The 22243-nt window shown below is 36.9% G+C and overlaps 1 protein-coding gene and 1 pseudogene across 1 annotated transcript; one reads left to right on the top strand and one right to left on the bottom strand.

Moving 5' to 3' along the window:
* Window positions 1-249: 249 nt before the first annotated feature.
* Window positions 250-1191, bottom strand: LOC121465489 (olfactory receptor 4F3/4F16/4F29-like). The gene has a single exon (XM_041678714.1). It carries the CDS (start codon window positions 1189-1191, stop codon window positions 250-252), a length of 942 nt encoding a protein of 313 aa, XP_041534648.1.
* Window positions 1192-19428: 18237 nt separating this feature from the next.
* On the top strand, window positions 19429-20368 carry LOC121465459 (annotated as a pseudogene).
* The last annotated feature ends 1875 nt before the right edge of the window (window positions 20369-22243 follow it).

Here is a 22243-nt window from a genome sequence, read left to right on the forward strand (position 1 = left end):
TCTTACAATCCTTCCCCACCAAATTCAAGACTTCATCCTTTACCAGTGTTACATACACATATCAATTATATACATACATACACATGTAATACATGTATTTGATTATATAATATTAAACACATAATTACAACTCGCTGCGACCATTTAATGCTGTTTACATGTATTTGTTTCAGGGAAGACCACTTAATACAGGATAAAAGAGGATTTATCCTCAATAATGTTTTATTTTAATATGAAGCTTTTGAACTGTCAATGAAAGAATTTTTTGAAACTTAAAGACGTAACAAAGAGTCTTCTCATTGCAACTTTCATCTCCTTATTTCTAAGTGTATAGATGACAGGATTCATGAAAGGAGTGATGATGACATCAAAAATTGCTAAAAATTTATCTATGGGCAAAGTAGGGAAAGGCCACACATAGATAACAATGCAAGGACCAAAGAAGAAAAGCACCACAGTGATGTGAGCTGAGAGAGTGGAGAGGGCCTTGGAGGAGGCGCCTGAGGAATGTTTGTGAACTGTGACCAGGATGAAGATGTAAGACACAACCAGGATGAAGAAGGTGGCCATGGAGATGAAACCACTGTTGGCAGTAACCATGAACTCCAGTCTGTATGTGTCTGTACATGCAAGTTTGATGAACCGAGGAAAATCACAATAAAAGCTATCCATTTTATTAGCTCCACAGAAGGGTAAATTGACAACAAAAGCCAACTGGGCCACAGAATGGATAAGGCCAATGGTCCAAGCCAGAGTCAAGAGAAAAATGCACATCCTTAGACTCATGATGGTGAGGTAGTGGAGGGGCTTACAGATGGCGATGTACCGGTCATAGGCCATGACTATGAGCAGCACCATCTCTGTTCCTCCCACAGTGTGAATGAAGAACATCTGAGTGATGCACCCACTCATGGAAATGACCTTGTGCTTTCTGAAGAGGTCATAAATCATTTTTGGGGTAGCAATGCTGGACACACCTGTATCTATAAAGGAGAGGTTGGCCAGCAGGAAGTACATTGGGGAGTGCAGGTGATGGTCTGAGACGATTGTGAGCACAATGAGGAGGTTACCTAGCATGATTGCTACATAAAATACTGTGAAGAACAGGAAAAGGAGAATCTGAATTCCCCATGAATTGGTGAGACCCAGCAACAGAAATTCTGATACCATGGAGTGATTTCCTCCATCCATCAAGTTGTGCAGGTCTGACCATGAGGTGATTACTATCTGAAGGGTACAGAGGGAGAAAATATTGTATCTAAGCAAAAGGGGTGTCCTGGTTCTGGAGCAATGACTCAAGTATAAAACATCAAAGATATCCCTGTTGTTTTACAGGGAGATTTTACAGATCGATCACAGGACTAGGTACAGAACATTTCCTATGCTTACATATTTAGGGGCACTGGATCCTATGTTTAGTTTGAAGTGTATAGTGAAGGGGGAAAAATCGAGGCAAAGGTACTTGAGAATCTAAGGAAAGTCAAACAAGCTATACAGACGCTGTGCTCACGAGTTTCCACGTGGGAAATTAGCATCATGAAATGGTAGCATGCTAACAGAAATTCGGGCTTTTAGCCTTTGTGCATCACTTCCTTCCTTTGTTCTGAAATTTTGTGTGTTTAAATAGCTGACACATCTTGGTTTTGTAGGCTTGCAGTAGTGTCATCAATGAAAAAGGCACTTTAAAAAAATATTAAATCATTTCTTGCTGAAAATAGTGCTTTTTTAATTAATTAAATTTGTTCTCAGAAAGTCTCATACATGCACACAGAGTATGTTGACCCAACTCATCCCCCATCCTTCACCATCTTCCATCTATGTACTAACCCTTCCTCACCCCCTGACAAATACCTTTTCTGGTCCATATCTATTCATTTCATTTTGTTATCAGTTAGTCTAATCAGGCCCTCTGTGTAATTATGTGTCACGTGCTCTCTGTTGTGGGCTGGTGAGCTCAGCAGTGTGTCCACAACAGGAGACAATGATTCTCTATATTTCCCAGAATATATCAGTAGCCGGTAAAGGGTAGTGGTCCATGAGCCTCTTACCCTTCCAAGTAAATTGCATGCATGATCAGTTTGAAGCACTCTGAAGGTAGCTAAATGATTACCAAAATATATGAAGAACAATGGATGACTCTACTTTCAGCTCTAGCATTGACTGATACTGAAAAATGGAAATGACAGTCTTGTTTGGAATGAAAGGTAATGAAACTCTTACCTGAGTTAATCCAACAGAATATGTCTTCAGGTGGGAATCACACTCTTAAAGAACTAAGAGATAATGAGAAGCTCCAATCATATGAAAGCTGTAATTCTCAAAGAGAAAAGCTGAAACTTACTTTGGGTTATGCTGAGAAGTGACACAAATCAAGAGTATATTGAATACAAAAGCTGAACATATGTTAAAAATTCATTGCTATGAAAAACTAAATGGATAAGAAAAATAAGGAAGGAATATCGAATAGGAAGCATGAACATATTATGCACTGTTCTTTTGTAATTTTTATGTGATAAGCATTCTATTTTTATCTTATCCTAGAGCTTTTTGTAAAAAAGTTTCTCCAAGAACATGAGCAAAACTTACACATGCTCAGCTGATTCTATTTTCTGCTTCTTCTAGAACACACGAAGCAAACGTTCCAAAAACAAAACTGCAGCTTAAATTGAGGGCAAATGATTTATGGCCAATAGTTGTAGACAGATCCTCTGTGCATAGTTAGATTGGATTGACATTTCTCTCCTGTGAATTATCTGTTCACATGTGTGTTTTACCTACATGGTAATTCTCTAAGTGAGAGAATTTATCTTGGTTGAGAGGAGGATAATTTTACCTTCTGACAGAATGCCTTTTCCAAAACAAAGAGCCTTAAGATTTTTTTTCCCCAGCAAAAACAATGCTTCTAATTAGTGTGGTCCACTGAGTCTGTATTGTCACCCAGGGAATAAAAAGGACAAAAGAAATGAAGAACAATAGTACCTCTCACATAAATGATCATAAATATTTTTTTTTGCCTCAGAATGAGTGTTAAAGTAATTGATGAGAAAGTCAGAACCTCAGAAATCCGAGAGGCAGAGATGCTAGATGAAAGCGTTAGCTACCTATCGTAGAATTAGCAATGAAGTTTCAGCAAACGAGAAACCAGCACACACTGAGCTATCACCCACTTTGGAAATTTGTGTCTTTCAATTCTATAAAGTCCCAAGCCCCCAGACCTTAGACTTTGGAGATTTTTCAACAGAAGTATAGTTAAATAATTGAGTGATCATTACTAAGTTGAAAAGGCAATGTTATGTCAAAGTTTTCAAACAACTTTCTATGATTATATTTAATAAGACTTTCCTTATATTTTATAATTTTCCTTCACAGAGTTTCCTCTATTAATATAATGTCCATCATTCTTCAAATATTAGCATATAAAGATAATTTCTATGGAAAAGCACATTTGCCAAAATTCAAGATCACTGCCATGTTCTCCTACAACCCAATGTATGAAAAAAAAGAAACAGTAGTACCTAATGTGGAATATATACTCAATATTACTTAATAAATACTTTCTTTCTATTACTATCAAATATATTTGTTTATCATCCCAAAGACATAAGATGACAAATGTTCATGAGATGTGGAGCAAAGGGAAATCATACAGTGTTGGTGGGTAAGAAGGTTAGCTCTCTGAGAAATTGCCACACTGACATCCAAAGGGGTTGCATCAGCTTGCACTCCCACCAGCAACGCAGGAGTGTTCCCTTTACCCCACAACCTCTCCAGAATAAGTTGTCATCACTGTTTTTGATCCTGGACATTCTTACAGGTATAAGATGGAATCTCAGAGCTGTTTTGGTTTGAATTTCTCTGATGACTAAGGATATTGAGCATTTCCTCAAGTGTCTTTCAGTCATTTTAGATTCCTCTGTTGAGAGTTCTATGTTTAGATCTGTACTCCATTTTAAAGAGTTCTTTGTATATTTTGTAGATCAGTCCTTTGTCTGATGTGGGATTGGTGAAGATCTTTTCCCATTTAGTAGGCTGCCTTTTTGTCTTATTAGCTGTGTCCTTTGCTTTACAGAAGCTTCTCAGTTTCAGGAGGTCCCATTTATTTATTGTTGTTCTCAGTGTCTGTACTACTGGGGTTATATGTAGTAAGTGGTCTTCTGTGCCCATACATGGAAGACTACTTCCCACTCTCTCTTCTATTAGGTTCAGATTTATATTGAGGTCTGTAAACCATTTGGAATTGAGTTTTGTGCGTGGGGATAGACATGGGTGTATTTGCATTCTTCTATGTGTTGACATCCAGTTATGCCAGCACAATTAGTTGATGTTGCTTTCATTTTTTTCCCACTGTGTAATTTTAGCTTATTTGCCAAAAATCACATGTTCATAGGTATGGATTAAAATTCTTGTCTTTGATTCGATTCCATTTGTCAACCTGTTTGTTTTTATGCCAATACCATGCTGTATGGAGTTTGATGTCAGGGAGAGTGATGCCTCTGGAAGTTCCTTTATTGTACAGGATTGTTTTGGCTGTCATAAAGGGATGTTGAATTTTGTCAAATGCTTTTCAGCATCTAATGAGATGATCATATGGTTTTTTCTTTCAATTTATTTATATGGCAGATTACATTGATAGATTTTTGTTGAACCATCCCTGCATCTCTGGGATGAAGCTGACTTGATTATGTTGGATGATTTCTTTTGACGTGTTCTTGGATTCAGTTTGTCAGTATTTTATTGAGTTTTTTATATCTATTATCATGAGTGAGATTGGTTTGTAATTCTCTTTCTTGGTTGAGTCTTTTGTTGTTTTGGTATTAGGGTAACTGTAGCTTAATAAAAAGAGTGTCAAGTTATGTAAAGTTCTTACGAAAATATAGACAAAAGCCATCAACATTTTTTGAGTAACTAACAGTGCCACAAATAGTCTTGAACATACATAATTATTTCTTGCATATTCTTTTCCCCTCATTTTGTGTGTGCATAGTGTATGCATGTGTGTGTGTGTGTGTGTGTGTGTGTGTGTGTAAATGTACAGGAAGGTGCACTATCCATGAGTGTGCATAAAGAGCACAGGTCTGCGTTAAGTGTCCTCCATTATTCTCTAATGCCTTTTTTGAGACAGAGTTTCTCACTGAATGTAAGCTCACCTATTGGCTACACTGGATAGTTTGTGAGCCATGGGATCCATCTGCCTCCCCCATCCCCCAGCATTTGAATGCTTGTGACCCTTTAATACAGTTCCTCATGTTGTGGTATTCTCTAACCATAGAATTATTTTTGTTGTTACTTGATAAATATAATTTTGGAGCTGGAGAGATGGCTCAGTGGTTAAGAGCATTGCCTCCTCTTCCAAAGGTCCTGAGTTCAATTCCCAGCAACCACATGGTGGCTCACAACCATCTGTAAAGAGGTCTGGCGCCCTCTTCTGGCCTTTAGGCATACAGACAGAATATTGTATACATAATAAATAAAAAAAAAGAATCATAATTAAATTATCCAGCAAGCAGGGTGCATTTTCATTGCTAAATATTGAAGTAAAATGTAGCCTGGATAATAATCTTTATATAATAATAGCTAATTACATTGCTAGGTTTTGTGATACTATGTGTAAAAAACCAATTTTAATGAAGGTTGAGATTGCTTCTTTCTCATCATATTAGAAAATTTCCAGCTGTATTTGCAAGAACACACTGAAGATAATCTTTCCCAAATCTATTTCTATATTTACTACCCTACCAACAATCTGTAAGCCCTGTCTCACAAAGATATGCTATTGGAAATAAAGCAAGGCACAACACAGTTTCAGACAGAACAGAATATGACTACAAGTAAATGATCCAGAATTTTGCAACTGGCATTGTAGAAAAAGCTGTTTTTGTTGGATTACTTTTAAGAAAATATATTTAAGTAAAACAAATTAATCAAGATTATTTTTCAATTCTTAGTATCTTTGCCCCAAACACAAGGGCAGCCAGGTGTAAATGAAACATAGTAATTCTTAAATCACACATCAACCCTTGCATGCTGATAGTGGGAGACTTCAATACCCAACTCTCACCAAAGACATGTCATCCAGACAAAAATTAAACAGAGCTAACAGACTGGAGCTAACAGATGCTATGACTCAAATGGACCTAACATATATAGAGAACTTTTTACTGAAACAAAAAAGAATACAGTTTCTTCTCAGCACTTCGTAGAACACTCTCCAAAATGAACACATGCTTGGTCACAAAGCAAGTCTCAACATATACATGAAAATTTAAATACTCCTGCATCCTATTAGACTACCATGAGTTAAAGCTGGACTTCAACAAGAACAGAAACAAAGAAAGCCTCCAAGCTCATGCAAATGGAATAATACTGTACTGAGTAACAACGATGTTAAAGAATAAATGACAGAAAAATGAAAGACTTCCTAGAATTCCATGAAAATGAATGTACAACATATCCAGACTTATGGGGCACAATGAAAAATGGTGTTCCAAGCCCAGCCTAGCATCTTGCAGAAATTAGCAAAAGAACTCACCCATTCTGATCCATTCACACATCTGCCAAGTGCAGGCAGTCTCCAGAACAGAGTCCTGGCACTACAATAAAGCCAGCCATATGTTTACCCACTATAGCAGGAATATACTGCGAGCCATTTGTCAACAGTGGAAGGAAAAAGAAAACCCTTATCGACCTCAAACTAAAAAGATAAAAAACTTGTTTTGTAAAACTGTTGAAAAGCAATTCCCAAGAAAGTATAACTCAAAAGCAAATGACCAGAAGGAAAATTGATCACAAGTATGCAAAAGTGGATTGATCTAATGGATTAAATCACAAGATTTGGAATGATGGTAAGACTCTTGTAGTAAATTGAGGGCTTAATAAATATCTGATTGCAAACTTGAAAGTAAGCAAATAAGTAAATATGATACATGTCCGTTTGGTTTTGTGTTCATTTGAGTAATTTAAAACTCGGGTTCCTTAGCTGGGCGGTGGTGGCGCACGCCTTTAATCCCAGCACTCGGGAGGCAGAGGCAGGCGGATCTCTGTGAGTTCAAGTCCAGCCTGGTCTACAAGAGCTAGTTCCAGGACAGGAACCAAAAGCTACGGAGAAACCCTGTCTCGAAAAATAAAAAACAAAAAAAAGAAAAATGGTGTTAAGAGAAAAGTTAATGGCCTTCATAAAACAGAGAGTCATGGGTGGTGGTGGCTCACAACTTTAATTATAGTTCTTGTAGGTAGAGGTAGGCAGAGCTCAGTGAGTTTGATGCCAACCTGTTCTACAAAGTGAGTTCCATGACAATCAGGACTATTACACAGAGAAAACCTGTCTCAAAAACAGAAAGGAAAGAGAAGAGTGAGATCTCATACTAGCAACCAATAGCACATTTGAGAGCTCTAAAACAAAAAGAAGCAAACACACCCAAGATGAGTAGAAAGCAGGAAATAGACAACTGAGTGCTGAAACCAATAAAATAGAAACAAAGAGAACAATAAAAAATATCAATGAAATAAAGAGTTGATTCTTTGAGAAAATCAACAAGGAGTCCGGTTTTATCTCTCTGAATATGGCGGATAATGAGGGCTGCCGAGAAGCCAAGGACAATGGCACTGGGCTTTGATCCTACTACATGTTCTGGCTTTGTGGGAGCCTAGCCAGTTTGGATGTTCACCTTCCTAGACCAGGACGGAGGGGGGAGGACTTTGGACTTTCCACAGGGTAGGGAACCCTGACTGCTCTTCAGACTTGAGAGGGAGGGGGAGAGGAGTGGGAGGAGGGGGAGAGGAGTGGGAGGAGGGGGAGAGGAGTGGAAGGAGGGGGAGAGGAGTGGGAGGCTGGGAGGAGGCGGAAATTTTTTTTTCTCAATAAAAAAAAATGACATCTTGAAATTTTCAGGCAAATGGAGCTAGGAAACATCATATTGAGTGAGGTAACCCAGACTCAGAAAGACGAATATCATATATACTCTCTCGTAAGTGGTTTTTTAAACATAAAGGAAAAAATCAGCCTACAATTCACAATCCCAGAGAACGTACACAACAAAGAGGACCCTAAGAGAGACATACATGGATCTAATCAACATGGGAAGTAGAAAAAGATAAGATCTCCTGAGTAAACTGGGAGCATGGGGATCGTGGGAGAGGGATGAAGGGGAAGGTAGCAGAGAAAAATATATAGCTCAATAAAATCAATTAAAACAAAATCTAAAATAAAAGAAAAAAAAAGAAAAAAAAAAGAGAAAATCAACAAGGAAGAAAAATTTTATCCAAACTAACTAAAGGCAGAAAGAGAGAATCCAAATTAACAAAATCATCTATCAGGTTCAGTGTGTTCAGATTGATATTGAGGTCTTTGATCCATTTGGACTTGAGTTTTGTGCATGGTGATAGATATGGGTCTATTTTCATTCTTCTACAGGTTGACATCCAGTTGTGCCAGCACCATTTATTGAAGATGCTTTCCTTCTTCCATTGTATACTTTTAGCTCCTTTATAGAAAATGAAGTGTTCATAGGTTAACATGTGGGTTAAAATCCGGGTCTTCTATTCGATTCCATTGGTCGACTTCTCTGTTTTTGTGCCAATACCACGCTGTTTTCATTACTGTAGCTCTGTAATAGAGTTTGAAGTCAGGGATGGTAATGCCTCCAGAAGTTCCTTTATTGTATAAGATTGTTTTAGCTATCTTGTATATTTTGTTTTTCCATATAAAGTTGATTATTGTCCTCTCAAAATCTGTGAAGGATTTTGATGGGACCTTGATGTGGATTGCATTGAATCTATAAATTGCCTTTGGTAGAATTGCCATTTTTACTATGTTGATCCTCCCAATCCAAGAGCAAAGGAGATCCTTCCATTTTCTGGTATCCTCTTCAATTTCTTTCTTCAATGCCTTAAAGTTCTTGTCAAATAGATCTTTCACTTCCTTGGTTAGAGTTACCCAAAGATATTTTATGCTGTTTGTGGTTATCGTGAAAGGTGATGCTTCTCTGATTTCCCTCTCTGCTTCCTTATCCTTTGTGTGTAGGAGGACAACTGATTTTTGGAGTACAAAATCAAAAATGAAAAAGGAAACATAACAACAGACACTGAGAAAAATCTAAAGAATCTTTAAGTCATAGATCGAAACTGTGTACTCTATAAAATTGGAAAAATAAACAATCTAAATAGACCTATAACCCCCAAGGAAATAGAAGTAATCAATAAAAGTCTTACAACAACAAAAAGAAATTCCATGGCCAGACAGTTTTAGAACAGAATTCTACGAGACTCTCAAAGGAGAGATATTATTAATATTTCTCAAATTATCTTACCAAATAGAAACAGAAGGAAAATTGCTGAATTAACTTTGTGAGGTCACAGTCACCCTGATACCCAAACCATGCAAATAGTCAACAAAGAAAGCTAATTACAGAATAATTTCCCTTATGAACATGGATGTTTGTCATCAATACCACTGCAAAATATTTTTTTTGACCTTTTCAGGCAGTGGGAGCATGGTTTCTGGTGCCAGCACAGACCGACGTCATCCATAAGGTCTCAGGTGGCAGAACTCCCATCAACAAGGTCCTGAGCAATTGCACAGCCAATGAACATCAGCTTGGTTTTAGGTGACAGCACAGACCATGAACATCTGCATGGCCTTTTTCAGTAAAATGGGCCATGCACATAAACAGAATCTCTGTCCACAGTAGGACCATGGACAAATACATGGCTCTCTGTGGCAGTATGACTCACAGACATCAACATGGCTTCAGGCAACAGCTCAGACCCTAGACCTAAGCATGGCCTTCAGTGGTAACAAGGGCCATAGACATCCACACTCCCCTCCTCTAATGTAGCAGGACCAAGGACACTGAAATGAACCTCAGGCTTCAATACAGCCTGGAACAGAGGACCACGGGTAACAATGTGGTTTCCAACTGAGGCACGAGCCATAGAGGTTCTTGAAGGAGGTCCAATCCAGAAAATGAACTGTTCTTTATCTTGGATGCCTGTTGTTATTCAGAACCAGGTTGATCCTGTGTCTGGGTAGCATGTTCAGGGGCTTAGTATGTGCAAGCTCCAGGTTGCTGCTCAGCACCCTGTTAGTCCCACTTGGCAATTATGTGCTTCTAGGTCCACTGCAACCTGCTCTCAAGCTTGTCATTGCTGTTGCATCTCCACTGTGCACTTGCTGTTCCATTCCTCCATGTTTCCCTCTTCCTCATCACTTATTCGTTCATTGTAAGAGCACTGGAAGCTGCAATGTGTCCCACAGTGCAAATACACACACACACACACACACACACACACACACACACACACACACACACGTATATATATTTCCCAAACAGCTTTGCATGCAAATATTGATTGCTAAGAGTCTTTGGTCTGGTTCACAGTTTCTTATTTCTGAAGTATCAAAAATACTGGCCAATTGCTGCAACTTAAAGGTCAGAGACTGATGTTAGGGTTCAACCTGAAGATCCAAAAAACAAATCAGTCAGCCACTGGCTCTTACCTCGACTTCAGTCCAAAAATGATGATCATTCTCCAGGAATCGTGGAGTGCGACTGAAATTGAGAGCTTCCACCTCCCATTTTATAATCCTCCCTAGGACTGGGATTAAAAGCATACATCACCTGGTTTCTATGGTAACCAGTGTGGTTCCTGGGATTAAAGGTGTGTGTTACCAATGTTTGGTCTGGAAGGCTGACAGTGAGGCTAGTTTACTCTCTGATCTTCAGGAAAGCTTTATACAAATGAAATATCACCACAGCAACTTGTTGGGTAGCCTGCTGTTGCCCAGAGTCTGGCTGATGTTGCTCCTAGGTAAGGCATTTGGATCAGTGTCTGTGCAGTTTCTGGCTGCTCTCAGTAACTGCTACCCAAAGGCTCATTCCAGGGCTTTACCTTTGTGCTTGTAGCCTGCTGAACAGCACCACTATCCTGCAATCTCCATCTCCCAGCAGGATGGGCTGCCACTGTAATGATTCCATGTTGGTGGCCACCTAGCCAGCAAGCCTAGGGATGACCCTATTCAGTAAAGACATGTTTCTGCAGAAGCTCCATGCCAGTGCACACCACCCTGTCCTTGGTGCCAACAGCTCCATGTCTCATCCTGCATGACCTTTGTGACAGCTGGTTGAGAAACAATAGCTGAAGCTATAGAGTCAGCGTTCTCCACCACAGCTGTCCTTCACGATCTTTCTTTCCAATTTCATGGGTTCAGTTTTAAAAGCATCTTCCCATAAGAGTTGCCTTTGTTTCTTCTCTTTTGATGTTGTTCTAGTACTATTAATGGCTCTGCAGGCTCTTTTTCCACTGCCTTGTCAACCCTGGGAGCTTCCATGTGTCTCTCAGCCTCCTTGGAGTTCTGCAGCAGGTGCTGGTGGCTGCCACCATCTTTGTTTTCTCTAGAGTACAGGTTTTTAAGATTCTTCAGATATCCTCACTGTCTGTTGTTATGTCCTCCTTTTCATTTCTGATATTATTAGTTTGGTTCTTCTTTCTCTGCCTATTAGTTAATTTGCATAAGGTATTTTCTATCTTGTTGTCTTTCACAAAGAGCTAATGTAACATGAGGGCCAGCTTGTTGGGGTTTATGTCCTTCCCAGTTTCCACAGCCGGTAAGCCCCAAAGAAACCACACAGAGAGTCTACATGTTATAAACTTATTGGCCCCTTAGCTCAGGCTTCGTATTAGCTCTTATAACTTATATTAGCCCATTATCCTTATCTATATTAGCCACATGGCTCAGTACCTTTTTCAGCGGGGTAGGTCACATCCTGCTTCTTCTGTGGTCTGGGCAGGACTGTGGAGGAACTTCCTTCTTACCTGAATACTCCTGTTCTCATTGCCCCACCTCTACTTTCTGTCTGGTTCTCCCGACTATACTTCCTGCATGGCTAATGGGCCAATCAGTGTTAATTTAAAATATAATTGACAGAATATAGAATTGTCCCACACCAAGCTAACTCTTTATTTCATTGATTCTTTGTATTTTGGGTTGTTTCTATTTTGTTGGTTTCAGATTACTTATTGCCATCTATTCCTTTTGGGTATGATTACTTCTTTTTGTTCTAGAGCTTTCAGATATGTTGTTAAATTGCTAGTATGAGATCTCTCCAATTTCTAAAAAAATTTATTGATTCTTTGTGCATTTCATATCATACATTCTGATCCCACTTAACTCCTTGTCCCTTTGCATCCACCCCCATTCTTGCATCCACCAATATAAAATTTAAAAGCAAAACAAAAAAATCAAAACAAAGAAACAAAAGCAAAGAAAAAACCAAAACAGCAGCAACAACAAAAAGAATCTTCTTTTGGAAGCTGTAGTGTGGCCCACTGAGACACAGTTTGCTCTTTATTCTACCCATCTTTACTTGTAAATTTTCATTGCAATGAGTCATTGGCCTGGCTCAGGAGCTCTGGCTTCTGCTATGCCACCTATGATGGGTTCACACTGGAATCTTCTTGGATATCCTGTTGTTGATCCTGCTATTTTGGATCTGGAGGATCATCCCCTTCACAGGCTCAAACAATTAATAGATGAGGTGTATGTTGAGGTGAGACAACTCATAACCCTGGTTCTGGGCCTGGGAGATAGCTGGATTGGTCAGGTCACCAGCTTTTCTTCATGGTCACTCCCTGGGAGAGCTCTCCAGTACTGCCTCAGCTAGTTCGCCCAATGTAGATTGCAGCAAGGAGTGGGGTCAGTTATCCTGCTCTCAGGTCCTCAAATCTGGGCCACTCAAACTCATACCACCAGGGCCAGGTGACGTGCAGGGCCCTCTCTCCTGATTGCTAGAAGGGGAATATTGTAAAAATCCAAGAACTTAATGCTATGAACTTGCCTATTAGATTAGCCTGTGTGTCATAAGTTTGGTTATCTTGTCTATTCATCTAGTTTTAGAAAGTTCTTGATTTCTTTCTTGTTTCCTGTCTTGATCCATTTTCCTAAAATATTATTCTGATGAGTAAGTACTGAGGTATCCATTTGTCCAGATTTGTTTATTTTTATATGCATCGCTGCTTGATGTGTATTGTTGTGCTGCCAACTTTATGTTAGCAGCATTCTATGGTTGTCTTTCTAGAGTTTGAAATTTCTTGTTAGTGACTTCAAGTTTAAATGTATAAGCATTATATAACTTCTTAATTTTAATTAAAAACATTTATTTTATGTGGACGGGTGATTTGCTCACATATATATATATATATATCTGTGTACCATGAGTGTGTCTGGTATCCATGGAGCTTAGAAGAGGGTGTCAGATCTACTGGAACTAAAGTTATGGAAGATTATGCACATCCATGTGGGATATCTTCAAGAACAAGTGCTCTTTACCATTGAGCTATCTCTTCAGCTCCATTCAAAAATTGATAGGTATTTTAGTGACTCCATTCTTGTTATTCACTGTATTGAACTCTGTAAGTAAATTTATGTCCGTAACTATAGAGATTGTTCTTTTACTTAAAATGAATATTTAATGAGTAGACCTTGTCTCTCAAATTATATTATTACTTTAGTGTACATTTTAGAGTTTCCTGATTGTTTACTATTAATTTGTGAATTAATATTTACTTATAGTCAGAGTTTAGTAACAATAAAGGATCAATTATTTTACTCATTAGCATAGCAATGCTACAATAATTCCATTTCTGTTTCATTCTTTCTCCTTAGCATCATAATATGAATTTGAAAATCTTTCAGTTTTACTAGTCAAAACAAATGGTTCTCTAGAGAAAATGTCCCTGAGCCACAAGCTCCCTCTAAACTATATGTTTGCAGTATTTCTTGTTCATCAGCCTATTGAGATATGCATAACTAGTTTCATATTATTAGGATATTATTAGACACTTTATATTAGGGGAGCATTGGATTTCTGAGTCTGTAAAGATGCTGTTCTTTTCATGCAGGTAAAAATGGGTTTATATAGAAAACTTTAAATAGAATAGAGTGTTTTTTTATTTATACACACAATAGTATTACTGGAATTGCTCTGAATGTGGTCATATCATAAAGTTCATAGGGAGCCAAACCAGAGCAGATAGCATCCAAGAAAAAGAACTGAACATGATGTTAGAATCATTTTAAAATTAGTTAATGTCATATTGGGAAAAAATTACAGAGTTTTTGAGATAGAACACTTTATCTGGGGATCTAGAAAACAATGCAAACAACTTTATAATATTTTGGATTAATCATAAGTTATAGCTAATTATTTTGTTCTCTGATGATTATATAAACAATTTTATCCTTTACCACATGTTAAATAAGCAAAATTTAATGATATATAAAAATAAAAGCCACAAAGATTATATGATTTTTATTAGCTTTCAAAAGCGATTGATACAGACTGGTTGCCTTATAAAATGCGATTAAATTTCCTCGGAACTTGTCAAATGTGCTCAAGGGAGACATCATATAAATCTGGGCAGAAATAAGATTTGTCATGGAAATAAAAAGAATCAACACTGTAAAAGTACCTCTTAATGCAATTTCACTTTGAAATGAGATATGGACAATTTCAAAACCGTATATAAATCTGCCAAGTTAGAATTACATTTTTTGTTTTATTCATAATTACTATCTATTTAGTTTTATTTTCGAATTGTTAGTTGGTTAAGGAGGAGTTGATTTGACAGATCATCATGTTTCTAGTTATGATAGAGGATGGGAAGTAGAATAGGAATAATAAAGAAGGTATTGGTAAAAGAATTGAGTTTCTTTAATCTTTTAGGTAACTTTCTTTCATGCATATACCTAAATATTTTAAGATATATACAGTTATTTATATTTATCAAAATAAAGGTGTTTTTGAATTAAAAAGGCGTGACCCTGGTTTTGCTTATATTTAAAGACGGTTTGCAACCATTTGGAAGCTAAAAATACAAAATGTTTGGACTAGAAAGATAACAAACTTTCAGTGCTTATAGATAGATGAGAGAAATGAGGATGGTGATCATTCACATGAGCACTAACAAACCTTGTTGGTGTCTATTCAATTAATTCAATTCTTTATTTGGAAATAAACATCAAATTTGTCTTATGATAATTAAATGTCTGGATATCTGTGTAGGAAGATCCCTGAAATCGGTGTAAATCAAGGAAAGCAAACCTACAGCACAAGGAAAGGCAACACTGTACCCTGACATTGGAATCTAGAAATCTCTTAAAGACTTGTCCTCTTGACTGTGATTTAGACTTTGCCTTTGCCTAGTGGTTTTAAATATTTAACATCAAATTTGATTAGTTTCTATCTTTTTGGATATTTGAATATGTTTCAGACTTGCATCATATTCTAACTTCGAACTCATTTTTTTTTAATTCTTAATTCTTGTTTAGATGATGGGAATTGGCAATATGAAAAACAGATCAATTCTCAACTGACAAATACTCAGAACTAATTCCAAGAACATTAGCAATTGAGAAATACATAGTTTTTCATTTCTGAAGATGTGGACAAAAAGCAATGCAAGTCATGTTTCATAAATTATTGTATTTAGTGTAAATGCAATAATTTTCCTTTTGTTCTCATTGTTATATACATTTCAAGCTATGTAGCTCTTTTCAAATTTTAATTTCTTTACCTTTTTTCCTTATCCACTTCTCTTCTTTTCTCCAGTGTTCCTTCCATTTTTCATCTCATATTTTCTGTCACTTCTGAACTCTGCCCAGTCTCTTTACCTCGATTCCTTATATTTTCATGTGGCACTTAATAATTCAAATGCATCTTCTTCTGTTCTTTAGCAAATGTCTGTTTGTTCTTATTTTATATCGGTTGCAACACTGTGCTTTGAGATTCTCTGAAAACAGTGCATTCTCAGTCCTTCCCTTTATGGAGTTGGTGTTTATTATATGAGAACTTTATTAATGAATTAAATCAGTAGTAAGCACTATTATTATTATTAAATGAAACAGTGTTCCACGAGTGTAAATAAATTAAATTTACAATTGAAGTTTTATATTTTTACCAGCAAAATAATTTGAAGAGTATAACATATCATTGGATAAAAGTCTGAAATACATTTTGAAGTATGTTTATTTGATTTTTAGCTTTGATGTCCTATTTCTACTGCTAATATTTCTTTTTCATTCATTATTTTTTCAAATGTGCTGAGTACTAACAAAGGTAAATGAAAGAAATATTAAGGTTATTTAATATTTAGTATAAAATATATACACAAAGAGTTCTTTTTTATTGATTTTTATTGAGCTAAACATTTTTTCTCTGCTCCCCTCCCTTACTTTCCCCTCTCCTTCAACCCTCTCCTATGGTCCCCATGCTCCCAATTTATTGAGGAGATATTGTCCTTTTCTACTTCCAATGTAGATTAGCTCCATGTATGTCTCTCTTAGGGGTCTCATTGTTGTCTAGGTTTTCTGGGATTGTGATTTGTAGGTTGGTTTTCTTTGCTTTATGTCTCAAAACCACTAATGAATGAGTACTTGCGATAATTGTCTTTCTGGGTCTGGGTTACCTCGCTCAATATGATGTTTTCTAGTTCCATCCATTTACTGGAAAATTTCAAAATGTCACTATTTTTTCTGCTGTGTAATACTCCATTGTGCAAATGTACCACATTTTCCTTATCTATTCTTCGGTCAAGGGGCATTTAGGTTGTTTCCAGGTTCTGGCAATGACAAACAATGCTGCTTTGAATATAGTTTAGCACATGTCCTTGTGGCACGATTGGCCACCCTTTGGACACATATCCAAAAGTGGTATTGTTGGATGTTGAGGAAGGCTGTTTTCTAATTTTCTGAGAAGTCACCACACTGATACCCAAAGGGGCTGTACCAGCTTGCACTCCCACCCGCAATGCGAGTGTTCCCTTTTCCCCACAACCTCTCTAGCATAAGTTGTCATCAGTGTTTCTGATCTTGGCCATTCTTACAGGTGTAAGATGGAATCTCAGAGTTGTTTTGACTTGCATTTCTCTGATGACTAAAGATGTTGATCATCTCCTTAAGTGTCTTTCAGCCATTTTAAATTCCTCTGTTGAGAATTCTCTGTTTTGGTCTGTACTCCATATTTTTTATTGAGTTATTTGTTCTTTTGATGACAAATTTCTTGAGTTCTTTATGTACTTTGGAGATCAGACCTCTATCTGACTTGGGATTGGTGAAGATCTTTTCCCATTCTGTACGCTGCTGTTATGTCTTGTTGACCATTTTCTTTGCTTTATAGAAGCTTTTCAATTTCAGGAGGTCCCATTAATTAATTGTTTCTCTCTATGTCTGTGCTACTGGGGTTATACACTCTTAGTAATGTAGCAGGATACAAGATTAACTCAAAGAATTCTTTATTATGTTTTAGTTGTTTCACCCTAAATCTTAAGAGAAAATTCAGCTACTTTAAATGTATTTGACAGGTAATCTGAGGCTCAAGGGTCAGTCAATGTTGGTAATTTGGACCCAAGGACCATATTTTTTTTATTTGTCACATTGCTTAACTGAATACAAGTAGATCCACAACATAGTGTAATAAACCCTTGTATTAAAGGTTGAATGAAATACTTTCTATGACATCATGTTACTTTTCAGACTTTTGAGTTTGCAGTTATGGACTGCATAATTTAGGGCAGTGATTATTGCCAACTCCTAGGACTTTATTAGAATGCAAATCCAGATATTTAAATTTGCCCTAGTGTCAAATTCATGGATTAATTTCTAAACACCTGCCATTTCTGTGTCTAACATGATAAAAGCTGAAAACTGACAGTTCACTCATTTATGCTGTTCTGTGGCTCATGTTCTACTTCATAAGGAGCATTGCTGTACCACTTATGGAAAGAGGTGTGCTATTAAATTCAGAAGCATTACATAGAACAAAACAATCAGACACAAGAACCACTTCCTTCTCTTTGTGGTCACCTTTTCAAAATCTATTGGCATATCGTTTTTTCCTCTTTCCATTTTAGTAAGTTTTAATTAACAAATATTATATATATACATATATGTGACATTTCAATTAAGTATTTACAAAACAAAATAAATAAATAAGGATAATTAGCATATGCATCACCTCATATGCTTGTTTATTGGGGATAAAATAATTTGGAATTCTATTCTTAGTTTTTCTCTCCCACAAGAAACAAGCTTTTATTAACTATAGTTAGCATGATGCATAACTAATCTTCCCAAACTAATGATCCCGTCTCATTGTTTGTATCTTTTGATCAACATATTCTTTTTCTATCTCCACAATCCATCTTGTTTACTGTATCTCTCATAATTGTATTTTCTGCTTCTATGACTATGACTTCAGATTTCATGTTTCAGTGAGACCTTGAATATTTTTTTCTTCTTATTTCCCTTAGCATAACTTCTTCCAAGTTCATTAACATTATTACTAAACACAGAATTTTCTTTTTAGATATTGAGGAATATTCCTCCAAACAGGTTATTTTATATACTGGTTTCTTGTAAGTTATATTGAAATGAAAATTGAAATTCATTATGCTTATTTAATTTTCTCTATATATATACCAAAAGTAATGTGCTAGATCCTGTTGGATGCCAAATTCTGCTCCTTTTCCCTCTTGTTTTTGTCTATTATTTTCTTCTTTCCAGCTCCCAGAAGCTATCAATTGCTAATAGTTCCTCAGCTGGGCACAGGACTTCATGACCACTTCCTTTTTTTTTTCTTTGTTGAAGTTTTTTATGGCTTGAGCTTGTGCAGGTCTTGTGTATGGTGTCACAACCTTTGTGAATGTGAGCACATACTCATTTTCAATGCTTCTATTTCATCAAAACATGGCTTTCTTGTTCGCCACTTCTAGATTTTAAAATTGTCCTGCCTTGTCTTCTGTACTAATTCTTGAGCCTTCGGAGGAGGCGTATAACACAGTCACCTTTTGTAAAGCTGAGAATTCTCCAATATCTTATTCTCTTTACCTTGGTCAGATGTGGATCTCTTTGTTAATTGTCATTTACTGTAAAACTTAGCTGAGAGATACATTAATCTATGAGCACAACAATAAGTTATTATGTTGATTTGACAATTAATTGTAGTAGTTTACCTGCTCAAACTTGTGGCCTTTCTAGTCACTAGTTCTTAGCCCTGTTTCAACTTGGGAAAATCAACCTATTATTCACATGGAAACTTCACCCTCACTGGTAGCTTTTATAGTGCTGGAAGGGGCTATGCCTACTACTGGAGGAGGAAGGTAGTCATCAAGCTTGTTACATTTAGACATTTTGATAATACCACTTTTAAGAAGTGTGAAGTGATGTTTTAGTGTGGTTGAAATTTATACCTCTCTGTTAATTAGTCATGTTAATATTCTTCAGATATCTGTTGGTTTTTACGTTGACCATGACATTAAACTACAAATAGGGTTTCACACATTTCAGATTTTTCCTTCTAGTCTATCTATTAATATAATTATACTAATTTACAGCTTCTCCCAATTTCCCTTTAGGTAGTACTGACAACAAAGCCAATGGAAAGAGTGAATTGCTCTGCCTCATCAGAGTTTGTGTTCCTGGGACTCACCAAATCCTGGGATGTCCAACTGCTGCTCTTTGTGTTCTCCTCAGTGTTGTATATGGCAAACATGATGGGAAACTGCCTCATAGTTTTCACTGTGGCCTCTGTCCATCACTTACATTCCCCTATGTACTTTCTTTTGTCCATCCTCTCTTTTAGTTGATGTAGGTATTTCTTCTGCCACTTCACCCAAGATGATTTATGATTTATTAAAAAAACACAAAGTCATCTCCTTTAGAGGCTGTGTCACTCAAATCTTCTTCATTCATGCTATTGGTGGTGTAGAGATGGTGCTGCTCATAGCCATGGCCTTTGATAGATATGTGGCCATATGTAAGCCTCTCCACTATTTGACCTTGATGAGCCCCAAGATGTGCATCTCCTTTTTGATTACTGCCTTGGTAGTTGGCCCTATGCACTCTGTGATACAACTGGCTTTCATAGTAAATTTACCTCTCTGTGGTCCTAATATATTGGACAGCTTCTACTGTGACCTTCCTCAATTCATCAAACTTGCTAGCATGGACACATACAGACTGGAATTACTGGCCTCAGTCAATAGTAGATTCCTGTCTGTGTGTTCCTTCATCATTCTGATCATTTCCTATATTGTCATCATATTTACTGTTCTGAAACACTCTTCAAGTGGTTCCTCCAAGGCCCTGTCTATGCTCTCAGCCCATTTGACTGTGGTGGTCTTATTCTTTGGTCCTACCATAGTTTTCTATACGTGGTCTTCTTCCTCTGCACACCTGGATAAGTTTCTGGCCCTGTTTGATGCAGTTGTCACTCCCTTTTTAAACCCTGTGATCTACACATTGAGAAATCAAGAAATGAAAATGGCAATAAGGAGAATATTCAGACAGCTAATGGGATATAGACAAATCTCCTGAATAACTGCATTGTAAACAGTCTTAACTGAGCATGGAAATTCATTACTGGCCAACCTCTGAAGATAGCCTTTGCATATGTGGATAGGTTTAAGTATACATACATGTATGCCATTTTATCTGTTTCTTATAAGGAAAAGACAAATTTATTCTGTACATTGACACCAAATTACATATATTTATAGATAATGATTTTATAAATAAAGATCCTTAATTCTTAAGGATTAGCATTTGTTTGAAACAAACTCTCAGACATACAAAAGTGGAAATGTTTCTTTAAACCTTTCAGAACAGGAAAAATTTTATTTTGAATCAATAATACTCTCATGAACTGTAATTTCTGGCTATAATCCATGGAATATATATATAGGGACATTGAATTGAGTAATTTTCTTTATCTGTACCTTGCACACATTCTTCTCCAATATTTTGGACTTTCATATATTGGATGCAGGTTATAAATTTCCGAGCACCTGTGGGAGTCTAAACTGTGCAGACTTGTAAGCTGCGTGGAATAGCAGGCAGAAGCCAAGGAATATTGTTGACTTTTTTTGCCTGAGGAAAAGTTATTCAAATTCATTCAACTTCTATTCACCTTTCCTCCATATGTTTCATCCTTTTCTTCTAAACATCATAATTCGGTTTCTGAGGATGACATGCACGAGTACAGCATTTATATCATTTTCACCTTGTCTTTGTAGCTCCTCCTAGGTCCTTTTCAAATCTTTCCCAAATTCATGACTGTTTCTTTTAGTATTGTTGTGTGTACACATACAGACATATAAATTTCCGAGCCCATTTAGATTTTCAAATATGCACTTGTATTCATGGCTAACAACATGGGATTTGATGCCCTATCACTGATGTCACTCATGGTGAATACTGATTCATATTCTCTCAGAATCCATTAATCACCGAAAGCAGAATGGCAGTATGAGGTTCTCTCCTAGAGTCTATGATGTCTACAGCTATCAATATCTGGCTAGGTTTACTGTACCAAGCATGGATTCCTTCATATTGAGTCCAGTTAGAGAACCTTTGGTTCTATTCCAGGTAGAAGTGCCATTCTTGCACTACTGGGGTTATCTTGCCAGGCTGGTCATGGTTATGGTGACTAGGCTTTACAGCTGGGTAGCACTATTGACTGTTTTTCTCTTTGCAGCTTGAATAGTGCCCCCAGGTATTATGAAATAACTGAATCATGATAAAGAAGAGATCACACTACTTAAAGCAACAGAGAATAAGGAGTAGTGCTACCTCTGCTCCTTGCCATAGTGATGAAGTCATTATGAGTGCCACATTTTCAACATGTAGCTGCCAAGTTTGAATCTTAACCTTCGGGGGTATTCCTACTTTGGCATCACCAAAATTCAATTTATATTCTTTAGATAAATAGAATAGATCAATAATAAAATTTATACAGAAATACAAATGAAGACAAGAAGAAGGTTTAGTGGACAATGTGCTTTATGCATAAACTTGAGGACTTGAGATAGGATCCCCAGAAGCTGGGCAGCCATAATAGACACCTGTAACCCAAGTTCTCAGGAAGCAAATACAAGCGATCCCAGTGTGTGTGGACTGCTAGACGACTAGCTGATTGCTAAGCTCTGGAGTCAATTGAGAGACCTTGTTACAATAAGTGAAGTGGAAAGTGATGAAGAGAAATACTTGACATTAAATTCAGGACTCTTTCTGTCTGTTGACAGCATGCAGAAACACACTGAAGAAGGAAAGAAAAAAACCACTTGACTACAAAGAGCCAAATCAATACCAAGCCTATAGAGTAATAATTGTTGTATCATAATAGGCTACTTTAAACTAAAGTACAGGATACAGTAACAAAACAGCAGGTGATTTTTTTTTTCTTATGGCTTA

The sequence above is a fragment of the Microtus oregoni genome, unplaced genomic scaffold (genome assembly GCF_018167655.1).
Source record: "Microtus oregoni isolate MIOR12 unplaced genomic scaffold, Mior012 000031F_ref0000149, whole genome shotgun sequence".
NCBI classification, from domain to species: Eukaryota; Metazoa; Chordata; class Mammalia; order Rodentia; family Cricetidae; genus Microtus; species Microtus oregoni.